This window comes from Chiroxiphia lanceolata, chromosome 6 (genome assembly GCF_009829145.1).
Source record: "Chiroxiphia lanceolata isolate bChiLan1 chromosome 6, bChiLan1.pri, whole genome shotgun sequence".
NCBI lineage: Eukaryota > Metazoa > Chordata > Aves > Passeriformes > Pipridae > Chiroxiphia > Chiroxiphia lanceolata.
This window is the reverse complement of record NC_045642.1, coordinates 64,817,666-64,835,200: the sequence shown is the minus strand read 5'-3', so window position 1 is coordinate 64,835,200 and position 17,535 is coordinate 64,817,666. Positions and strand designations below refer to the sequence as shown.

Here is a 17,535-nt window from a genome sequence, read left to right as displayed (position 1 = left end):
GCCTGGCTGTCCATCCCGTTCCCTTCCCTCTCTGTGCCCTTGCAGCTCTCAGGGTGTTTCCCCATCCCAGTTACAGGGTGGATACAGGGTTCTCCTGGGGGCAGGAGGTGTCTGTGTGTGCAGTGGAGGCACAGATCCTCAGGGCAGCAGGTTCAAGGGGCTGTGTTGGGGTTGCAGGTGCTCGAGGCGTTCGCCGGCCGCCTGATCCGAATGGGAGTTTTGGCCAGGAGGGACATTCCCAGCCTCACCAAGTACCAGATCATCCTGGCAAGGGATCAGTATAGGAAAAACCCCTCTCCACAGCATGTGGTAAGTGTCTTTTATTGATGTCATGTCATTAAAATCGGGGGTAAATAGTAATTATCCATAGGTACCAAATTTCCTGAGACATTTTAAGTAGATTTCTGGGTTTGATTTCTGGTTTTAGCCCTGAAATAAATTATCATAGAATCATAGCATGGGTTGGGTTGGAAGGGACCTGAAAGATCATCTGTGAAATCTGTAAAATATACTTAACTGTTCCATGTTTCTTGATACCAATATAGTAAAGTTAAGGAAAAGATTAAGGACTCCATTTCCAAAGTGAAATTGTTTTGAGGACTTAGATTGTACTTACTCACAGCAAAGTTCACACTTTCCCCTCAAAGCTACATTCCTGCTCCTATTTTTCTGTAACTTGTCAGGGAGTGGTCAAATTTTGTAATCTTAAAGAACATTGCCTAAAAAACCACTGTGTACCTTAGAAAGAACATTGGGAAATCCCTTTCACAGTAAGCAAGGCAACTTTCCTGCTTTCATTTCATAGCCTGGGTAGATGTGCCAGAAATCCCTTGTTTTGCCACATCCAGATGGGTGGGTGGTTCAGCTGTCAGAGGATGAGGGGAGATGAGTTAATCCTGGAGGATAATACAGGTATTTTGGAGGTGGAAAAGGATTGCCTCCACTGGGCTGTGTGAAATCTGTTCCCTGAGGGCTGGGATAGACAAACTGCTCACTGGGCATCAGCTGGGGCTTTGGCTCTGCTTCCCAGCCCCCAGTCTGGTTCTGGTCAGGAGATGCAGTGTGATTCCTGCTCCTCAGTCACTTCCTGCTCAGTGATGAGTCTGTTTTGTTCCACAGGGAATCCACCAAGGCATCATCGAAGGGGACTTTGCCCTTTGTATCAGTTTGTACCACGGGTATGAGCTGCTGCTGCAGATGGGAGTCCGCTCCCTGTTCATCTACCTTTGGGGAATTATGGATGGAGCCAAAGGTGAAATGTCCTCAGGGACATCCTTCCTTTCATTCCACCCCCTCCGTTTCATTTACCTCGTCTGTATGGCAACTTATAGAATAAGTGGGTTGCAAATGGAATTGGTGTTTGATTCCCTTCCTCCCAACTGGAAATACATTAGCAGTGTTAAAGACAGAGTACATTTGGGAAAGCAGACTGAATCCTGAGGTATTCCAACTCTTCCCAAAGGGTTGACCCGCACGAAGAACGAGCTGGGGCGTAACGAGGACTTCCTGAAGCTCTACCAGCACCTCCGGGCCATGTTCTCAGACACAGCCGTGGCTCCAGAGACTGGAGGTGTCTGTGGGAGTGACACAGGTCAGGATTTCCCTCTCGGGGACACAGTTAATCCTGTTTAAAACTTGTGCTGCACTTGGCTGCTCTTCTTCACTCCAGATTGTCTTCCCAGCAGTCCCCTCCCTCTCTCACTCCCTCTCTCTCTTCCCTTGGTGGTTTTAGCTACTTCCAAACCAGTTGTCTGTGTTTGAAGGTTTTAATTTGATTTAAAATGAAGGTTATAATATTACTGTTTGACTCAATGTCTTTTCCAGTGTGACTGTAACAACAGTAACAGCACTTTCTCAGAAACCTGGGCTTTACAAATGTGCTTCTGTCATGAGTTTATTAATTGCTGTGGGTCGATGCAATTAGAATTAGTGTCAGGAATTTGGGTGTCTGGCTCGGATAGTTACAGTGGGAGGAGATGAAGTTCACTAAACCTTCGTGCTTGTTGCAGGTTTACTGATGTCTTTCACTGCTTTATTGCCTTTCCAGTGCTGGGAAAGAAAAAGGAATTTATCTACAGCCATCCAAAATTAAGGAAATTGGAGGAAATCGTAATAGAACACTTCAAATCCTGGAAAAAGGGATGCTCTGGTAAGTACCAACAACTCAAAAAGTACCCCACCAGTTGAACCTGGGGGTGGAAACAAGTAATATCCTACTGATTCATCTCCTGATTTGTGCTAATTTGTGTGTTTGTGTATCCTCTGTGTGGACAAGTCCTCTCTAGAAGGACTTTACCATAAGATTTCTGTGAGATAAAATGTTCTAGGAGTTCTCATTGTTAATTTGATGTAAAATACTCCAACAGCTGAGTAAAACAGAGATAGCAAACTCTCTCCTGGTGTTTCCCTGTCTCCTGCTTGCCCTGCTCACAGGGTTTGTGCTGGACCCTTCCCTCAGGGCTCTGCTGCCATTGCCTCCTGCAGAGTTAAGATGAACATATTTAAGGAGCTTGAGGATAGAAGTTGTGATATCCAGCCTGAGGCCAAGAATTACATGTCCCCAAGTGCCCCATCCACAGGCCTTTTGAACCCTTCCAGGGGTGGTGATTCCAGCCTTCCCCAGGCAGCCTGTTCCAGAGCCTGGCCAGAGGAACAGGGAATCTTGAACTTCATTCCAACACACTTGCTCTCCAACCTGAGCTTTCCCAAGTAACCTTAGTGATGGTACCTCAGATGTAGGACAGTCTTACTGTAGTTGGTGTCAGTTCTCCAAAATTAGAGCACTGCTTTGATTCCAAAGGGAATTTTTCTGGGAGATGTGTGTTTAAGCGTTTTCCGTCCGTTTTCCCATGGAATGAGACGGGAGCTGTGAATGTGTAACTCGTCTGATGCCCTGTCCTTTTTCATTACTAATTCTGCTAAAATCCTGCTTCTTCTTCTGATCCAACAGATCAGGAGGGGAGTGAAGGCCCCTGTGGGGACACCAGGGTGATGATCTTCTCCTCCTTCCGGGACAGTGTGCAGGAGATCGCGGAGATGCTGTCCCGCCTCAGCCCGGCTGTCCGCGCCATGACATTTGTGGGACACTCCACAGGGAAGAGCACCAAGGGCTTCACCCAGAAGGAACAGCTGGAGGTACAGAAAAGAGGAGACTGTACCAGGAAATAGTGATAGAAAAGCATTGGTTGTGTGCACAACTCCAGGAGTACACACTGTGTGGAAGCGGCTGAACTTCTACTGTCATTGGTGGAGTCCAGTGCCTGTCAGAGTATCCAAAATTATACTCACTGAGCAGAATATGTAAATATAAACTATTTATATATATATATATATTTATATAGTGTATATATATACTATATATATATTTGCATTCTATTTCTTTCTGTATTAACAACTCTTGACTCGCATGTATTAAAAATCCGGGGGAATATTCAAACATGTGCTTAGGGAATTCTTTTTTCTCGTAGGCAGGAAAGATAAGATCTGTCCTTAAATTTTGACCTAGCAAAGTTAAAAAAAAAAAAATAAGACAACCCCAAAGATATTTAATTGCACAGTTGGGAAGATCAGTTTTAGAAGAATGCCATGGGTGGAGTCAGAGTAAGGTGTGGTTTTCCTTCATTTTAGAATTGAACAGTTGAAGTGCTGATGTTGGTCACGTTGGTGGGTGGGATTTGATCAGGAGGTAGTAGTCGATTTAGAAAGACTAAGTTTTGTCGTTTGAAAGTGTTAAATTAATTTGTCCAGCGTAGAAAACCCGCGGGGCCGTTTGTGCTGCCCTGGTGACTGGGATTTGAATTCTCCCTGCAGGTGGTGAGGCGGTTCCGGGAGGGCGGGTACAACACCCTGGTGTCCACGTGCGTGGGGGAGGAGGGCCTGGACATCGGGGAGGTGGATCTCATCGTCTGCTTCGACGCCCAGCGCAGCCCCGTGCGCCTGGTGCAGCGCATGGGCCGGACTGGGCGGCGCCGCCACGGCCGCATCGTCGTCATCCTGGCCCAGGGCCGCGAGGAGAGGGTGAGTGGGGCCTGGGGGGGGCTGAGCTGGGAGGGACAGACTCCTGACCCTGCCCAGGGCACCCCAGCAATCCCCCCTGTCCCTCAGAGCATTGTCCAAACCTTCCTGGAGCTCTGGCAGCCTTGGGGCTGTGCCCACTGCCCTGGGGAGCCTGGGCAGTGCCAACCACCCTCTGGGGGAAGAACCTTTCCCTGAGATCCAACCTGACCCTGCCCTGGCACAGCTCCAGCCCTTCCCTGGGTGCTGTCCCTGTCACAGGTAGCAGAGATCAGAGCTGCCCCTTGGGACAAGCTGCAGACCCCTGAGCTCTGCCCTCAGTCTCCTTGTTCAGTTTGTCCTGGGAAACTGTCACAGAATCCCAGACTGGTTTAGGTTGGAAGGGACCTTAAAGCTCATCCAATTCCACCCCCTGCCATGGGCAGGGACACCTTCCACTAGCCCAGGTTGCTCCAACCTGGCCTTGGACACTTCCAGAGATGGAGCATCCACAGCTTCTCTGGGCAACCTGTGCCAGGGCCTCCCCACCCTCCCAGTCAGGAATTGCTTCCCAATCTCCCACCTAAATCTCCCCTTTTCAAGCTTAAAGCCATTCCCTGTGTCCTGTCCCTCCATCCCTTGTCCCCAGTCCCTCTCCAGCTCTCCTGGAGCCCCTTCAGGCCCTGGAAGGGACTCTCAGCTCTCCCTGGATCCTTCTCTCCTCCAGGTGAACCCCCCCAGCTCTCCCAGCCTGTCATGTCATCAGATGCTGACACTGGGAGCACTGGGAGCACTGGGAGCACTGGCTCTGACCTGGTGCCGACACTGTGAGCTCAGAGCAGTGCTCAGTGGCTGCTCTTGCGTGTGAGGTCTGAGCAGATCAGCTTAGGGGAAATCCACTTTGGCCGAGTTCCTGAACCTCAGCACTCAACTGGAGCATGGTTAATCATCCCTGAGTACAGGCTGTCCCTTGGGAATGCCATGGGACACGGCAAACCCCAGCTGTGAGCCAGGGAGCCCTCCAGCAGCTGTGCCAGCTGCATCCCACGGCCCTGCAGAGCCTGGGCTCAGCCAAGGGGTGGGAAAGGGCAGGATTTGGGCAGGCCAGGCCAGGCAGCCCCTGCTGCCACCTCTCTGGTGGGAGAGGATGCAGGCTCCTAAGTGCAAGATCTGTGTAAACCAAGTGTAAACCCGAAATTTCCGAATCTTGGTGTTATTTCATGTATTCCAGTCGATGTTGTCACTCTGGTTTGTATTTGTAGGTGGCAGGGATTTAATTCTAAGTGAGACTGCAGAGGATGTTGCCTGAGGGGGGAAAAAAGCAGCTTTGAAGAGATGAGGGTTAAAAATTATAAACCTGAATGGTGTTTGTGAATAGATGTTTTCTCATGCTACTTATCCAGGCTGGATACTACTGAGAGCTCTGTAATGGGATCTAGAATAGTCCTTTAAATTCCTTGGAGCTTCACTTAAGTAGCTGGATTACTGTGTTCTCCAGATTTTCTCAGAAATCTCTACAGCAGAACCTTCCCCAGGTAGAACAGTAATTGTAGATAATTTTTTTATTTTGAGATCAGGAAATAAATTTAATTGCTGAACAATATTGGTTTGGTTTGTTTGTTGTTTTTGCTGGGGGGTGTATTTTGGGGTAGTTGTGGGATTTTTTAAGATTGAGTCTCCTTCCAGTTCTGTTAATGTGGAGATTGTTTCCCATCACATAACTTGCAGCTGAATAATGAATGGTCATGTTATGACTCCTCAAAATTCATGGGAATGTTGGAGATTTGTGGGTTTTTTTGTTTCTTTGTGTTTTGGGGGAGTTTTTTTGTTTGTTTGAGTTTGGGGTTTTTTTGCTTGGTTTAGTTTGTTGGGTTTTGTTGTCAAACCACTTGAATTCCATTACCCAGCTTTTGAAGAGCAGGGTGTTTGTGGAGGCCTGGCAGTGTGAGGCTGGCAGGGATCCCTGTTTCCCGGGTCACCTGTCACATCACGTGTGTCCTGGGCCCTGAACTGGGATGGAATGGGCTTGGATTGGGGTTTCCTGGTGTCCTGGGACAGCAGCTCAGCCTGGCTGGACTTGGAGCTGCTGGGATGGGGTGCAGAGCTCGGAGCTGCCCCGGGAGCAGGGAAGGGGAACAGCAGCACGGTGACAATGCTCTGAAGGAATTTGCTAGCACGATTTTTTTGCCATAAAAAGACCTTTTCTTTCTAGGATTGTCCCAGGATTTCCTGAGATGCCCTAGGATGAAAAGGCTGTTTGTTGTAGTGCCTGAGGGGCTGTTCATCAGAGCTGGCTGTTTGTCTCCTCTGGTGTGTTCAGAGGGCTTGGCTTTGGGTTGTCTCCTCTGGTCCTGCCCCCAGAGATCTCTGCCAGGTCGTAGCTGCCACACTGTCCCACTCAGGGCATTGGTCCCCAGCAGTGGCCTGTCCCAGGGACCCAGAGGAGAGCACAGGACAGTCTCAGAGTCACTGCTTTCTTCCCTTGCCTTCTCCAGCCTTGTCTTGGTTTCTCTGTTGCACAATAAAGTGGGGTGTAATTAAAGGACTCAGATCATGTATGACATCAACAAATCATCTTCTACCTTTCTCCTGCTTGGCCTCCTTTCTCAGTTTCTGATGTAATCTCATTTCCATCACCCCTGTATCAATGGCACCTTGGAACCTCCCCCAGCCCAGGGCTGTGCTCCTTTTTCTCCCCAGTGCTGTGCCTGTTCCTGCTCTGGTTAAAAACCCCAAACCAAAAACCACCTCGACAAGAGAACAGAAAATAACGAGAAACCCCACAGACACTCAGGTGCTCTTTGAGTTTTGATCAAGTCCTGTGACAAAACAAGCAGTCAACACATGATTTCTCTCTTTATCTTCTCCTTCCAGACTTACAACCAGAGCCAGTGTAACAAGAGGAGCATCCACAAAGCCATTTCGGGGAACAAAACCCTGCGTTTCTACCAGCGCAGCCCACGGATGGTTCCAGAAGGCATCAACCCCCGGGTGCATAAAATGTTTATCACTGCTGAGAAATACGAGCCAGGCAGCTCCAGAGGGCTCTGCAAGGAGAGAAGATGCAGTTCCCTGCAGCACAAATCTGCTCCCTTTTCCTGTGTCACTGGTAAGAGGATTATGGTGCTGCTCTGAGCGCCGCGTAAGCTGCCACGGGCTGTTTGTGTCACACACATCCCACCCGCCTCTCGCAGGGCTCTGGGCTCTGCAGGGCCACTCCTGCCACCTGGGACACTGTGCTGCCACTGCTGCCTGGTCCTCAGCCTTTCCTTGGATGTCCCACAGCTCTGGCCTGAAATATCCCTACCCTGAGTCAGGCATTTGGTTCACTGACTCCATGGAATCTCTGACTGCAGGTCAGGAGCTCCAGCTGTGAACAGAAGAGGCAAATGTTAATCAAAGAATCCCAGAATAATTTGGGTTGGGCAGGGACACCTTCCACTAGCCCAGGTTGCTCTAAGCCCCATCCAGCCTGGCCTTGGACACTTCCAGGGATCCAGGGGCAGCCACAGCTTCTCTGGGCGTTATGGCTTCATAAATGACAATAAAACAACAGTGCTTGAAATCAGGAGGATTGCAAAGGGAGGAAAAGGAGAAATCAAGGGCAGGGTGTTCATGAATTGTGAACACCCTTGGAGGAAAATTAATCTAAAAGGAGGAATGACTCTTCAGCTGGTGCAGTTACATGGCACCGAAATGCTCAGGAAGGTGAACACGGTTATAAGACAGGAGAAAAAACCTACTTTTTTATAAATACTTGGCAGTTGTTGTGCTTTCTGTAGTGCTTGTTAGTGCTTTCTGTAAAGACCAACAGCAACTCCTTAAAGCCTTGGGGAACTTCATATTCCAGTACCTGATTAAATGGACACAACTGGAAGGAAATAAGCAGAGCACAACATGGAATGAAAATCATCATTTCAGAGTGTTTGTAGGTCTGTTTTAGAACAGAGCAGTGAGGCAGTGAGGGCATACAGATGGTGATGCTGAGCGTGTTCCTGCCCAGGGAGCAGCATGGCAGGGCTGGGGCTGCCACATTCCTGTTGTGGCAACCAGGTGAGGCACATGGGGTGGGGGCTGAGAGGCACCAGAGGTGGCCAGGGGTGAGTTGATTTGCCAAAGGTGGCCAGGATTGAGGTTCCAAAGGTGGAAAGGCTCCCTGGAAAGGGTGGTGAGGCCTTGGCAGGGGCTGCCCAGGGAGGTTTGGAGTGCCCAGCCCCGGAGGTGTCCCAGGAAGGCCTGGCCGTGGCACTCAGTGCTCTGGGCTGGGGGACAAGGTGGGCACTGGGCACAGGGGGGATCCATGGGCTGGGAGGGCTTTTCCAGCCTCAGGGATTCTGTGACTGTGATTCTGAGAACTGACAAATTCCCTGCTGGCCACAGGCTGAATCCACCTGCTTGTCCCCCTCTAGGCTGGTTCTTACTCTGCTCCCCGTTCAAGGAGAATGAAAATGTTTTGATTCTGGGGAAGAACCAGGACAATAACAGGGATGATTGAGTGATATGTTTGTGTTTGGTAGGACATTGCATCCATAACATAAAATGTTCTGGAAGATAATGAGCATGTGCTGCCTCACATGAGGGTCAGAGGCTTTGCCAGGGACTAAATGCCACAGAACTTGGTAATTCCCAACTATGTACCCAAACAGCATTATCAGTCTCAGTCAGAATGGGAATGTTCTCCTTGTGTCTGTGTCGCCTTCTTTCTTTCCAGGAAAATGCTTAGGACTGTTCTTGACAGCCAAAATCCTTACTCTGCTCAGAAGCAGGAAGCCCAGAGCTTTGGGAAGCATCTGTTCCCGAATTTTGCCAGCCCCTGGAGGCCTTCTTGGTAGTGTTGCAGCATGTGTTATCTGGGCTGATGGTATCACAGGCTCATCTTGTCTTTGACACACAGAGCTGGAGCTGTAACACAGGGAGCTGAAGTCATCTGTTGTTCCCAGTGTTTCCCTGGATGTGTCTGGATGGCAACAATTCACCAGGAACAGGCTCCCCAGGGCAGTGGGCACGGCCCCAAGGCTGCCAGAGCTCCAGGAGGGTTTGGACAATGCTCTGAGGGATGGGGGGAATTGTTGGGGTGTCCTGGGCAGGGCCAGGGCTTGGACTGGATGGTCCTTGTGGTCCCTTCCAGCTCAGGGCATTCCATGATTCTCTATACTTCTCTGAAAAGTGTTCCTAATTTGCTTTTCCTTCAGGCCTGTCTCTTTTCTCCTCCTCTCCCAGGTCCTTGAACTGGGTGTTATCTTAAAGGAGTGTAACATCTCCTACACTGGAGTAAAAAATACTTCATAGCAGTGTTGATCTTCTGGGACTTCTAGTGATGGCTTTAAAAAACTTTGGTGTTTGTTCATTTTTCCAGCTTTTTCTGAGCAGGACTCTGGACTCTCCGGGATCTGGGTTTGAGTCTCATCCTGTGCAGACACAGACTCTGGCAACTGTAACTTGAGAGGATTGAGAGACACAGGCTGATTCCTCTTATCCAGAATTAATTCCCAGCAGAGCCTGGGCTGCACATTCATCCCAAATCCTGTCTGCAGAGACCCTGGCAAATTAACTTCGTTGTTCCTCTCCAAGCTTCACACACGTGCCCTGACAGCAGCCCCACGCTCAGCACTGCTTCTGTGGAGGTTCCTTTGCCATCCCCACCCACGGCTGTTTTGGGGGATGTGGCATTATTTTGGGCAGTGATTTCTGTCTGTCTGTCTGTCTCCCTGTGTCCTTGGGTGATTCTTTACCAGACAGCTTTGTCCATATAACACATGGACACTGTTGGACTGTCCCTGATGTCCCACCCTGTGCTCCTGGTGTTGCTCGTGGCACAGGGAAGGTGTTTGTTCTGTTCACTGGTGTCCTTTTATTCTGTGCATCCCTTTTCCCAAAGCAGGTAACGTTTTCCTGCTCTTGTTTTTCCTCCCCTAGGCCAGAAGCAAAGTTTCTCTCATGAGAACTGGTTCCTGTCACCTGAGGAATATGAAACGTGGGACAGACTCTACAGGATTAAGGAGAGTGATGGAATAAAGGAACCAGTATTGCCTCGAACTCAGTTTGAAACCTTAGAAAACCTGGAAGAAATACCAGTGAGTTTGACTTTAATGTAATATTTCCTTTGCACGAGGCCTAAAGGATACTGTAAATAACAGAGATAACTCTGAGTTGGAAGGAGGTCTGTATTAAAAATGCCATTTTGAGATTGACATGTAGGTTTTGAGGTTAAGAATGTTTGAAGTGGGTCTGTAAATTAAAAATATCCTGAGAAGTCTCTGCAGGATGCTGTGTTCATAGAGTCCCAGGATGGTTTGGGTGGGAAGGGACCTTAAAGCCCATCTCACCCACCCCCTGCCATGGGCAGGGACACCTCCCACTAGCCCAGGTTGCTCGTGGAGTTTTAACTTTAGACCAGACTTACACCTTTGTGATGATGTTTAAATACTTCTCTGCATTTCAAGTGCTGACAGAGCACTTGACATGGGTAGCACATGAGTTCTGCTGGACAGTGCCTTGATCCCAGTCTCTTCCCACCTTCCTTCCCCCCCAGCAGCAGGAGGGGGTGGCTCGGGAGCTGTCCCTGTGCGAGTGGAGCCTCTGGCAGAGCCGGCCCTTCCCCACGGCCCTGGTGGGGCACTCAGAGCCCTGTCACCACTTCATCAGTGCCATGGAAATGATGGAGCACATGAGGCAGGAGCAGGTAAGGCTGGCTGGGAACCTGCACAATCGGAGGAGTTAAAAAATAATGAAAACTTAGGAAAAAAAGGAAATGGCGAAATGAATTCTGTGTGTTTGATCTCGTTCCAAAGTGTCTCCCCCTGGTATTCTGTGATTCCTAATCTTTGCCACAGAGGTGGTTTCAAAACAGTTGGTGTTTCCCTACAGAGGAGAAAACACCCCCACCCTTAAATCAGTCTTTTTTTTTAATGGATCCAAGTATCAGTTTATTACAGAATAACATTACATACTAGAACTATATATGCCAGGGAGCCAAGCCACCAAGAGGGATATCAGAGCTATTCCAGTGTAATAAGGATTGGAAGTAACTCTGTATCATGTAGGTACATCAAAATCATCTCACAAAAGTGATGCAGGAATGTGTTCATGTTCTAAGGGGATTGTTTTGAGGATTTTTGGGTCGTTTTCTGTGAAAGCTTTAACCAAAAACCTAATTGCTCCTAAGAATTAAAGGGTGAGGGGAGAGCAGCCAAACAAACATGGGTGACAGCCATTTGGGAGATGGGAGTTTTGTTTGCTGACTGGTATGGATAGCAAATGTCCTTCAGGATGAAAGCCAAGGAAAAGGGTGTGGAGGTGGGTGGACACTTCAGTTCCCACACTATTGTCTCCTCCACTTGAGCTCTTCTCTGTTCCCCAAATATTGCCTTTTAGTGTGTGGAAGTTTTTTGGGTCATCAGCGTGTGTTGCTAAGCTGCCAGAGTTTCCTGAATAACAGGACTAATCGAGGAAGAGAATGGAAACATTGTAGTTGTACTCCCTGCTAGGAAAGAGCATGAAAGGGAGGCTGTAAATAGACTTTCTGAGCTCAGATAAGCTGCTCCTTCACACAACAGTGACATTCCTGACTTCTCTGAGAGTTCCTGTTCCAGCTGGGGTCAAGGATGTGCTGCAGAGAGAGAGGGCTCAGGGAGAGGTCAGGGACAGAGAGGAGAAGGGAGTCAGGAGGCAAAGAAATGGTTCAGAAATTAGAAGGTCCCCCCTGAGCCTCCTTTTCTCCAGGCTGAGCCTCCACAGCTCCCTCAGCCTCTCCTACTGCTCCACAGTGAGAGCTCCAGGCATTATCTGGATTGACTCCCAGCCAGCTTTGGCTGAGCTGTCCTGAGGTGGAGACGCTGAGCTCTCTCATCAGTGAGAGGAGGATCCCTGGCTGGATGTTCCTGGTGTGCCCAAAATGCCTCCCTGGGACATGAGAGGTTACTGCAGGACCATCACTCCACCCTGCTGGATCCTTCTAGGGAAAAACAGGGTCCTGGCAGGGCTGGGGGAAAAGGCAGCTCCTGGAATCACACTGACACCCAGGTTTGGCACTGCACAAGTTGTTGGGTGCTTTCTTGGGTCTGAACCCAACTGTCCAGGGTCAGGGACACCAAAAGTGCCCCACAGAAAGGGAACGTGCAGCAGGTCTTCATCTGCTCTGTCAGCACCCACAGGGACTTCTTGATGCAGGTTGGATTAATCCTTGACTTCTCTGAAAGGCACTGACAGTCTTCCCACTGGAATTCACCAAAGGGGAGGGGCTGGCCAACCTGGAAAAGAGAAGGCTCCAGGGAGAGCTGAGAGCCCCTTCCAGAGCCTAAAGGGGCTCCAGGAGAGCTGGAGAGGGACTGGGGACAAGGCATGGAGGGACAGGACATAGGGAATGGCTTCCCACTGGAAAAGGGGAGATTTGAGTGGGATCTTGAGAAGGAATTGCTGGCTGGGAGGGTGGGGAGGCCCTGGCCCAGGTTGCCCAGAGAAGTTGTGGCTGCCCCTGGATCCCTGGAAGTGTCCAAGGCCGGGTTGGAGCAACCTGGGCTGGTGGAAGGTGTCCCTGCCCATGGCAGGGGTGGCACTGGATGGGCTTTGAGGTCCCTTCCCATCCAGCCCATTCCAGGATTCCATGCTGCTGTGCCCATCAGGTGCCCCCACACCCCTCCATGGAGCGGGCTCTGTGTTCCCTGCTCCCAGCCTGGCACAGCTGGGGAGCAGATCCCTGCAGGACTGAACAGAGCTCCCTTGTCTCTCCTCCCTCCTCGTGCTCCAGCCCTGTGACCCTTCTGGCTGCCTCTGCTGGACTTGCTCCAGTCCCAGAATATTCCTTGTCCTGGGGGCCCAGAACCAGACCCAGCTGTGCCCAGGGTGTGTCACAGGGGATGGAGGGAGGAGAACAGTCCTGTCCCTGGGGACTGTCCTGCTGTGGCTCCTGCCTGTGGGCACCCACACTGCTCCTGGGTTACAGATAAAGTTGTTCCCATCAGTATCTTAAAAGAATGAAGGAAGGTTTTCCCAAAGCTGGTTCTGGCACAGAGCCCATGGCCAGCCCCATGGGGAGCCATGATGACTACTATATTCTTTCTTTTTTTTCCTAGAGGGCTTGTTCTTAGAAAAAAAGTATTAATTAAAACTGCAGAAGAAGGGCAAAATTAAAGAAATTTAGGGATTTGTAGGCAATGTTTGATTTTCTGCACACAAGGCATCTTCCTATGGTTGGTCTGTCCTGGCTGCATTCCTGACTCTGTTGGGTGGGAGAAATTCCATCACCTGAGCAGCAGGAAGGGATGTTCCTCCAGCCTCTGGGACATCTCCCTCGAGCAGGAATGAAGCCTGAAAAAAAAAGAAATCTACCCAATATGTTAGTCCATCTGTGGAAAGTGGATGGAAAAACAACTGGTTTAGCAGGGATTTAGTGAAAGGCTGGGAGAGTTGGGATTGTTCAGCCTGGAGAGGAGAAGCTCTGGGGTGACCTCATTGTGGCCTTGCAGGACCTGAAGGAGCTACAAGAAACATGGGGAGAGACTGTGGACAAGGGATGGAGGGACAGGACACAGGGAATGGCTTCCCACTGCCAGAGGGCAGGGATAGGTGGGATATTGGGAAGGAATTCCTCCCTGTGAGGGTGGGGAGGCCCTGGCCCAGGTTGCCCAGAGAAGCTGTGGCTGCCCCTGGATCCCTGGAAGTGTCCAAGGCCAGGTTGGAGCAACCTGGGCTGGTGGAAGGTGCCCCTGCCCATAGCAGGGGGTGGAATGGGATCATCTTTAAGGTCCTTTCCCAACCCAAAGCATTCCAGGGCTGTGTGGCTGAAGGGTTGGTGTGGATGTGCTGTACATCCAGGTTTTCCTGCTATAAATATTCCCTGGCTAAACATACCCAGCTGACCTGGCTGCTGTTTATTTGTGGTGCTTAATAGCAGAGGGATAAACACCAATAAGGTCAAAGCTGTTTCCTTAAATACCTGAGATAGTGAACCTCAAACAGGTCTATTGATTATTTATTTAATGAGGCACTAAATGTTCCTGTGAGTGACCAAATGATCGGGATGGTTCTGATGAAATTATCTCTTGGGCAGAATCTCAGTCAGAGATTAGTCACAACAGGAGCCAGCTCAGGAGGTATTTGTGGGGGGTTTTGGGTGGGTTTTTTTCTGTTAGAGAAGAAATTCAGTCAGAAATTTACTGATGTTTGGCTTTCCTTTCCTTGTTCTCGTTCAATGATTCAAGAAACAGTTTTTTGCACAACAGATCAAAAAAAAAAAAGTCAATTTAATGGCTTGTTTTTAAAATAGATGAAGTAAAAATGGTTGGGAAAAAATTACATTGTATTTATGTGCTCTTAAAAACTTAGAGAAGATGTTGGCCCAGTGAAAAAATAAAAAAGTCAAAGAAACCCCAAATATGATCCCTGGAAAAGGGACATGCACTGCAGCAAAGCCTTTAATGCCCGTGGGCTTTGTTCCTGCAGCAGCACAGGGGCAGGTGGGGGGGATTTACTCCCAGGGGGATTTTTGGTGTGACAAGGGAACCAATCAAGTTGTCCTTCTGCAAAATAATTCAGTCTCTTTTAAGCATTTTTTGAAAATTAAACCGTGCTGTTTGGAAACAAGGCTGGGGCAGAGTAATCCTTTTTATGGCAGTGGTGTTTGTCTGAACTCCTGAGGATGAGGGACGGGGAATAGGGAAGTGGAGAGCTGTGGTTTTTCCTGGGAGACAGGTAATACTGCATTGTGTTGGTCATTAATTCTAATTTACAGTGGGAGAGTGACTGGATCTTTCCCAGTCCAAAGCTGGCAGTGGGAGCTCAGTGACCAAATGATCCCAGATTCTCCCATCAGAGGTTTGTCTCTGTTTGCCACTTCAAAAACCCCTTGGGAAACTTCTTCCAAGCCCAGGATGAACCTGGAACAGCTGCCACTGGAGTCATGTGTTGTTTGTCATCAGTCCTGGGCTGCCCCAGGGTTCTCCAGCTGAGAGCAGGGAAAACATTCCCAGGAGACCCCAAAACCCCACTGAACCTGGAAAGGCTTCCCATGCTCTGGGAGCTCTGAATCCGACGGGTTTTGGGGGGAAAACACAACATTTCCAGCCAGCTGGGACTTCACTTCTCAGGAGCCCCCAAATGCAGAGTTAAAAACGGTTCAAATAAGGACAATGAAATAGTTTCACCTGGTTTTTAAAGACCTCCTTGCCACTAGTTTGGCTAAAATCCTCTTCTGAGGGAGGGAAAGGATTCTGCCCCAGGCAGAAATAATTTCAGACAAGGTGGGAGGGGGTTTGGTTTGTGTTTGGAGGGTGAGCTGGGAGAACCTGTGAGCCCCAAAATCTCAGCTCTCCAGTCCAGAGAGTTTCTCTATATTGGTTCTTCTGACCTGGCTGCCAAATTATTTCAGTCTGAGCATTAATGGAGACCTGGATTGGGTTGTTCAGGCCTTGGATTGCAGGTGTTCTGTGGCACAGCAGGTGTTGGTTCTCCTGCTGTTGCCTTTGGAGTTTGTCCCATTGTTATTTGGTGGGTTTAGGGATGGCTGGGTGGGTACAGTAACTTTGCATTTCAGTTGCTGGGTTTAAAATCCTTCTCTGTTGTTTTTCCAACTGTCAAAATGTTTATAAATGTGAATAATTGGTTGGTTGTTCCTTAAGCTTTTAGAGCAGATTGATTTGCAGGGCTTTGACAGGAAATGTGCCAAGTGGGAGCTGGCAATTCCAGGACAGTCCTGGGACTCTGGCAGGAGCTGCTGTAAAACAAATGGCTTTGGGAAGAGTATTTATGTTTTGACAGGGAGAGGGACTTTGGACAAGGTATGGAGGGACAGGACACAGGGAATGGCTTCCCACTGCCAGAGGGCAGGGATAGGTGGGATCTTGGGAAGGAATTCCTGGCTGTGAGGGTGGGGAGGCCCTGGCCCAGGTTGGCCAGAGAAACTGTGGCTGCCCCTGGATCCCTGGAAGTGTCCAAGGCCAGGTTGGAGCAACCTATGCTAGTGGAAGGTGTCCCTGCCCATGGTGGGGGGTGGCACTGGATGGGCTCTGAGGTCCCTTCCCACCCAAACTGTCCATGATTCCATGATGATAATCACATTTATGTAGAATATTGAACTGCCCCTGCCTGGATATTCCTGTTCTCCTGATGGTTTTAGTATTGGCCTGGCAGCACTGTAAGCTCAGGGAGTGGAATCCTGGAATAGTTTGGGTGGGAAGGGACCTCAAAGCCCATCCAGTGCTACCCCTGCCCTGGGCAGGGACACCTTCCACCAGCCCAGGTGGCTCCAACCTGGCCTTGGACACTTCCAGGGATCCAGGGGCAGCCACAGCTTCTCTGGGCAACCTCATTTATTTCCTGATGTGCTGGAACATTCACTCTTGCTTCAGTGATGCCTGTTCCCCTGTTTGCAGGGTACATACCCTGTATTTTGCTAATAATTTTTCTTTTACGGATCTTTGAGTGTTTTTATTGTGTAGCTGAAAGCAAAAAGCAACAGAATTAGTAGATACACCAATGATGTGATACCATCAGGAGGAGAATTATCCCAGCTTTCGTGGAAGGAAACTGGGGGTTCTGTGCCCCTCAGGCTTCTTCCATAACTCAGCTAAATATATTTTTAAAGATCATCTTATGTAATGTACTTAAACTTCCAAAAAACAGCTTTTGACAGCGTTTCTTCCCCTAGGGTGTCTTGTGGAAATGAAGCAATGCTGGACCAGGGATTGATTATTGTGCTCATTAAGCAGCTCCTGGCAGGTGTAAATAACTGCTGGCCTGTTGTGAGGGAGGTGAATCCCAGGGCACCAAAGTGTCCAACCTGGATGTGACCGGGCTGGACCAGGGAGCATTGGGACAGTGGGAAAACAGGACCTGTGGGGAAGGGAGTGCAGGCTGATCATAAAGAATTCATGGAATCATGGACTGGTTTGGATGGAAGGGACCTCCAAGTTCCTTGGGCAGGGACACCTTCCACTGGAGTTCCAGGATTCCCTTAAAACCTGGTTTTGGGAATGGGGTGGGGGTGTTTGAGCTGCAGCAGATGCTTGCCCAGAACACACCAAGGGGTGGAAACCCCAGATGGTTTCCCTCCAGCTCTCCACTAAAGAAGTTTTAGTTGTTCAAACCTGCATTGTATCTGCCCCCAGACTTATCTTTTAATTTCCAAATACCAAACCCCCGGGGTCTTGGCAGGGAGCTGAATTAGCAAATGTCCACCCAGAGCAGCTTATGGGGACAGAGAGGGGAACTTGAGGTTTGGGAGTCGCTGCCTTACATTTAAGTGCTGGGAAACAGGATGTGTATAATCACACATAGATTTCTATCTCAAACATGAAACATTTCAGGTACTAAAGTTTTTTTTTCCCCTTTTTATTTTCTCTATTAAAACCTGCCTTGCTTGTTAACCTGACTCGGGGCCATCGATTTAGCCCAATAATCTCAGATGTTTTGCTGCTCCTGCCTGACCTATTTGCAGGGTGGCTGGTACACCCTGGAGCTGCCAGGCTGCCCGGGGGGCTGAGCAGGTGATTTAAGGTCCCACCCCTCGTGCCCGTCGGGGCTCCAGTGTGGTCATTCCCAGTGTGC

The 17,535-nt window shown here is 49.4% G+C and overlaps 1 protein-coding gene across 10 annotated transcripts in view; it reads left to right on the top strand.

The window, feature by feature from the left end:
• The window catches only part of FANCM (FA complementation group M), a 51,913-nt gene that overhangs the window by 20,801 nt on the left and 13,577 nt on the right, over positions 1 to 17,535 (top strand). For 8 of the 10 annotated variants that reach the window (XR_004357758.1, XR_004357757.1, XM_032691839.1 and 5 more), the window contains exons 5-13: positions 178 to 309; positions 1,120 to 1,252; positions 1,463 to 1,591; positions 2,048 to 2,149; positions 2,951 to 3,135; positions 3,811 to 4,017; positions 6,868 to 7,102; positions 9,910 to 10,067; positions 10,526 to 10,675. Coding sequence is in view for 8 of the 10 variants with exons in the window: in XM_032691839.1 (XP_032547730.1) it covers positions 178 to 309; positions 1,120 to 1,252; positions 1,463 to 1,591; positions 2,048 to 2,149; positions 2,951 to 3,135; positions 3,811 to 4,017; positions 6,868 to 7,102; positions 9,910 to 10,067; positions 10,526 to 10,675 (1,431 nt within the window). In the remaining 2 variants the exon portion in view is untranslated. The remainder of the gene's footprint in view (positions 1 to 177; positions 310 to 1,119; positions 1,253 to 1,462; positions 1,592 to 2,047; positions 2,150 to 2,950; positions 3,136 to 3,810; positions 4,018 to 6,867; positions 7,103 to 9,909; positions 10,068 to 10,525; positions 10,676 to 17,535) is intronic. The other 2 variants (XM_032691838.1, XM_032691845.1) reach the window with 1 other exon arrangement.